The following is a 5,438-nucleotide window of genomic DNA, read 5'->3' as shown; positions in this document are numbered from 1 at the left end:
ACACACACACATTATATATATATATATATATATATATATATATATATATATATATATATATATACACTTTAAAAACATGCCGTATAATTAGAAACAAAATTAAATCAGTTCTAAAATTAATAAAACTGAAAATTGAAATAACTGAAATAAATATATAAACTGAAACTAAAAAAACTGAAATGCTAAAACTATTTAGAAATGCTTAAAAAAAGAAAAAAAGATAAGCACACACCAAAAAAAAAAAAAAATTTAAAAATATTAATAAATACTATAATAATATATAAATATGTTTTTTTCAGTTAGGATGCTGCCTATGTAGACAGTAGACAGCAAAGCAGCACATTAGTTTCAGAAACAGCGCTTATAATATTAATTTAAAAAAATAAAAGTATATCTGCATTCTCAAAAACACTCCTTGGCTGTGATTGGCTGGTCTTTCCTGTCAATCACACAGACTCACCTTCGATTGGTCTCTGCATTCTTTTTAGCAGCCATGACTTCATCTCGGCCTCACTGGCCCGTCTGCGTAGCTCCGCTTCAGAAAGCTGTGCGTCCGAGTTTGGTCCCTTATTATCCTCAACATTTGGTCCAGGCGAACTACATTTCCCAGAGTCATCTAGGGTCGTCTTCCCTTTTTGGTCGCTTGCGGTCGCCTCGACTGCCGAGACTCCATTTACTAACATTTCACCCCTTTTTTTGGTCACCTCGTCCACTTCTATGACAGCTTCCTTCCCATCATGCACCAGTGCCGTGGGTTCGTCCAGCCTGTCGGGAAGCTCTGTGGAACGGTTGTGAAGGCCTTCATCTTCGTCTTCCTCAGCCACGGATTGGTCTGTTGGCGTCTTTCTTTGCTCCTGTAGTGGCGCCCCCTCTTGGCCAGAGCAGGTGGTGTTAGAGTCGCTCTGCAGCAGCTCCAGTTCGGTGAAACCTTCGTCCGACGGCGATTTGTCAGCGATCTGGCACTCTGATATCTCAGAGATGGCCGTTTCGATATCGTCTAACACGATTGGCTGGTTGGGCGCGCCGAGAGCCTCGTAACGACTAAAGGGGTTCAGATCTCGTTCGGAGGGAAGCTCCTCCCACTCGCCTGGCCTGTATAACGGACAGAGATCCTGGGGTTCATCACTACAACGGATAACAGCGGCCATCATCATCATCATGAGGGTGGAGATGGTGAAATTAAAGAGAAAAACAAACAAAACATCCAAAATGAACAAACTCAAGACTCAACTGAACATGACAAATAAATATGACAAAACGTAAGGGATAAAAAAAAGAGGTGTTTGGTGTCAAAGCTGAACAGAAATGGAATGAATGAGAGAAAGTGAAAGAGGTGGAGTATTTCAGCTGATTTGCATCCCTCAGTTTGTGGGAATAAACTAAAAATGCATTTACAGTAATAGATTGACAATGGTAGTCTATGGGGGGCAAATGTGCAGCAAGCTTGAAATATGCAACTATCACGCTGATTACATAAACATAAACTTTACACATAACATTTAAATTGTTCACTTTGCCACTAAGCCTTTTCTGTAAATGTGTGGTTAAAGTAAACATAAATAATTACTTTAATTAACACACAAGGTAAAATAAAAAAAGTTATATAAATAATAAATACATTTTATAAAATAAATAAGGAAAATAAATTAAATTACATTACATTTACATAAATAAATTTAATAAAATAAAATAGTTAAATAGTTAAGTTAAATCAAATTAAATAAATTAAATTACATTTAAATAAATTAATATATGTAATAAAATAAATGCATTAAAATAAAATAAATGAAAACCAAAATAAATAAAGTGTATTACATTTAAAATGAATGAATAAATAAATAATAAAATAAATAAATACAATTTTAAAAAAACAACAATAAAAAAATTAATTAGTTAAAAATTAATTAAATGAAAATAAATTAAATACTAAATTAAAATAAATAAATTTCATTTAATCAAACAAAACAACTGGATTGTTATTGGTCATTCACAGTATTAAAATATGAAATACTAAATCAATTTAAAATACTAAACTAATTTAATTTCAACCATGGACCCGCAAATATTTACTGGACCAAAACTGAGACCACAGAACTGTGATACAAACTGAACCATGAGAAATTAGAACAGCTAAACCCCTCAAGATCAAAAAAACAAAGGATCTGGCTGCTCATAGATTACATAATAAAAGTCAAATTGGTATATAATTAGGTAATCGTGATTACCGTGAAACCTAACCAATGTATAGTTGACATTTAAAGGCTAAATGCTGTAGAAAAGCAAGTTTTTCTGGAAGAGTGTTTTCAGCTTGTTAACGTTCATATGAAAATATGGCATGCAGTAGCTTCAAACAATGGTATAAAGCTATTCAAAACATCATTCAATGTAAATCGTGATAATAATCGCAATTACAATTTCAAGGGAATAATCGACAATTATGATTTTTGTTGTAATTGTGCAGCCCTTTACGTAATCAAATCTTAATGGTGCTAAAACTAAATTTTGTCGCCATTCCAAAACAAAATTAATGCACATTAATAAAATCTAAAAGGGGGTTTTCTAAGACAACAAAAGAATGTAAGAGATTTTAAAGACGGAGAGAGAGAGGAGTGCTGCTTACGACGGCAGCGCGTCCTTGAGCTTCATACGGGACACGTCGTCATACAGCGCCACAGACAGCACCTCCTCCATGGGACAGATGAGACCGTACTCCTCACAGCCGTTCTCGATCACCAGCGGGTCAGATTTGTGCGGGTCAAACATGATGTTGTTGGGCGTTATAATCATCACTCCTCCCACAACTCCCTGCAGGACAAAAATAAAACAGAAGCCTCATTTAAAGGGATAGTTCACCCAAAAATTAAAGTTCTGTCATTAATTACTCTAAACCCGTGAGATCTTCAGAACACAAGTTAAGATATTTTTGATACTCTGACTCTCCCATAGACAGCAATGTAATCACCACGATCAAGGTGCAGAAACGTAGCACGGAGATCGTTAAAATAATCCATGTGACATCATCAGGGAAGGGATAGTTCACCCAAAAATTAAAGTTCTGTCATTAATTACTCTAAACCCGTGAGATCTTCAGAACACAAGTTAAGATATTTTTGATACTCTGACTCTCCCATAGACAGCAATGTAATCACCACGATCAAGGTGCAGAAACGTAGCACGGAGATCGTTAAAATAATCCATGTGACATCATCAGGGGTTCAAGCGTAAGCTTACGAAGCTACGAGAATACTTTTTGTACGCGAAGAAAACAAAAATAACGACTTTATTCAACAATTCGTCTGCTCCGCGTCACACTGTAGCGCCATTTTGGAGAGTATCCTCTGAATGCAAACAGCGTATGCTATTCTGTGTCAGCTGCGTCACGCGGATACATTGTTTTCGTTCAATTTAAAATGTAAACAACGTAGAAAACTTATGACGCAGCTGACACAGAATAGCATACGCTGTTTGCATTCAGAGGATATTCTCCTAAATGGCGCTACAGTGTGACGCGGAGCAGACGAATTGTTGAATAAAGTCGTTATTTTAGTTTTCTTTGATATTGAGATCTCTTTAATACTTCTTGAGTTACAGGCACACAAACTTTGGAAAAAGAGTATTCTGTCACTCAGACAGGTATGGTCTATGAAATTGTCTTGATAGAGAGAAACGAGATACTTTTCTAGTTTTAACATTATTTGTTCTTCAGACATTCCTCTTTAAAAGAACAAAGTATCAGCAGAATGCAAAGTGACCCACATTTGGTTTTTGACCATGGAATGTGTTTACAATTTAACAATTTACTCCTGGAGCCCTATTGAGTTCCCAATATCTCTGGAACTGAACCATATAGGGCCTTAAAAATATACATGCCAAAAGAAATGTTGGTTAAGAACCCAAATCTAAAAGAGCATTAAGATACCTTTAATACTTCTTGAGTTACAGGCATGCAAACTTTGGGGAAAAAACTTGAAAAGTGCTTTTCCCCCACTTTTGAACGGTCACCGTTGGCATATAATGCAACAAAGATTGCTAAAGTCAACAGATTTTACTAATAGACCCTTTGCTTGGTTTCTCTACATAATCCATTCACAACTTGAATAAAATTTTGTTTGTCTAATAAGAGGACCAAACGTCCACGTATACGGTTTCAGAAATGATAAACGCGAGTGTATAAAATTACGCGAGTCAATCCGTGAAAACATCTGACAAGCCGATGTCAAAAACAGAGCGTGCATTAAGTGATTCAGACTACATTCAAAGAAACAAAAATCTGCAGAAGCAACAAGTCTGTGTTGGCTGAATAGATTTAGCAGCTTCTACAGTTAAAACATAAATTCACTGATTATTGTTCAGTAAAGTAAAAGCATTTGTTATAATCAGGGGTGCACATAAGCGGTACGCAGGTGCGCATGCATGACCAAATTAAAAACTGCTCATTTGCGAAGCGACATTGTTGACAGCTGTTAATGCACAATCACTGTTTTAGATCGACTAATTGTGATACTGTATAAGATTTTCAGTCAAATCAAAAGCATAAATCCAGGCAATGGCCTGCCAGTTTCACAGCAAAATGCAAAATGGACATTTCATTCACTGACGCCCTTCACTCGGCAGCGCATATACTTACTTGCTGATTTTAGGTTTGAAAATTATGAAAATTCATGAAAAAAAAAGAAATAAAAAAATATATGATTAACATTGTATTTTTAAGTGTACTATAAAATAACTATTTTTATTTAATACTCAATTTATTTTAACATATAATAGTATTATCACACTGATTTTATTTATTTTATTAAAATACAAAATAAATAAATGCAATAATACTATTAATAATCATTATTTTATTTTTATAGCTATATTTAATGAGTCACACTGTGCAGTGAGTATCAAACCAAATCTCCAGGTGCTCTAATGAGAACCAAACCGAAAAACTTATATGCACCCTTGGTTTTAATAGTCATTTTATAATAAATCCCAAAAAATAGGGAGTTGAAATGGCAACTGAGCTAATGAGTGATGCTCTGCTGCCATCTACAGGTTATAATGCTAATTTCATGCCATTTTCAACTTAAAAGTCTTTGTTTTCCACCAGGATATATTTTTTCATGCCATCTTCATGAATGAAACGTGAATCTTTAAAGTGCCTTAAATGTAAGGTATTACATGTCTGGGAACTCTCCTGGGATAACAAGCTCGGCATATACAATTATATGTTGTTAAAGGGGTCATCGGATGCCTATTTCCCACAAGTTGATATGATTCTTTAGGGTCTTAATGAAAAGTCTGTAACATAGTTTGGTTAAAATTTCTCAATGGTAGTGTAAAAAACAGCTTTTTTACCCGGTCAAAAACAGCTCTTTTCAGAGCAAGCCGTTTTGTAGCATTTTCCTTTAAATGTTAATGAGCTCTGCTGGCTCCGCCCCTCTCTTCCGAGC

The 5,438-nt window shown here is 35.0% G+C and overlaps 1 protein-coding gene across 1 annotated transcript in view; it reads right to left on the bottom strand.

The window, feature by feature from the left end:
* LOC107556999 (nuclear receptor coactivator 7-like) overlaps positions 1-5,438 on the bottom strand; it is a 29,272-nt gene that overhangs the window by 5,583 nt on the left and 18,251 nt on the right. Inside the window, exons 7-9 of the mRNA XM_016240280.1 lie at positions 2,883-2,898; positions 2,621-2,805; positions 461-1,125 (exon numbers count right to left, since the gene is read on the bottom strand). Coding sequence (XP_016095766.1) covers positions 461-1,125; positions 2,621-2,805; positions 2,883-2,898 — 866 coding nt within the window. The remainder of the gene's footprint in view (positions 1-460; positions 1,126-2,620; positions 2,806-2,882; positions 2,899-5,438) is intronic.

The sequence above is a fragment of the Sinocyclocheilus grahami genome, unplaced genomic scaffold (assembly GCF_001515645.1).
Source record: "Sinocyclocheilus grahami isolate Dianchi unplaced genomic scaffold, SAMN03320097.WGS_v1.1 scaffold587.1, whole genome shotgun sequence".
Taxonomy (NCBI): Eukaryota; Metazoa; Chordata; class Actinopteri; order Cypriniformes; family Cyprinidae; genus Sinocyclocheilus; species Sinocyclocheilus grahami.
The sequence above is the reverse complement of the archived record's forward strand: the minus strand, read 5'-3'. Positions and strand labels throughout refer to the sequence as shown.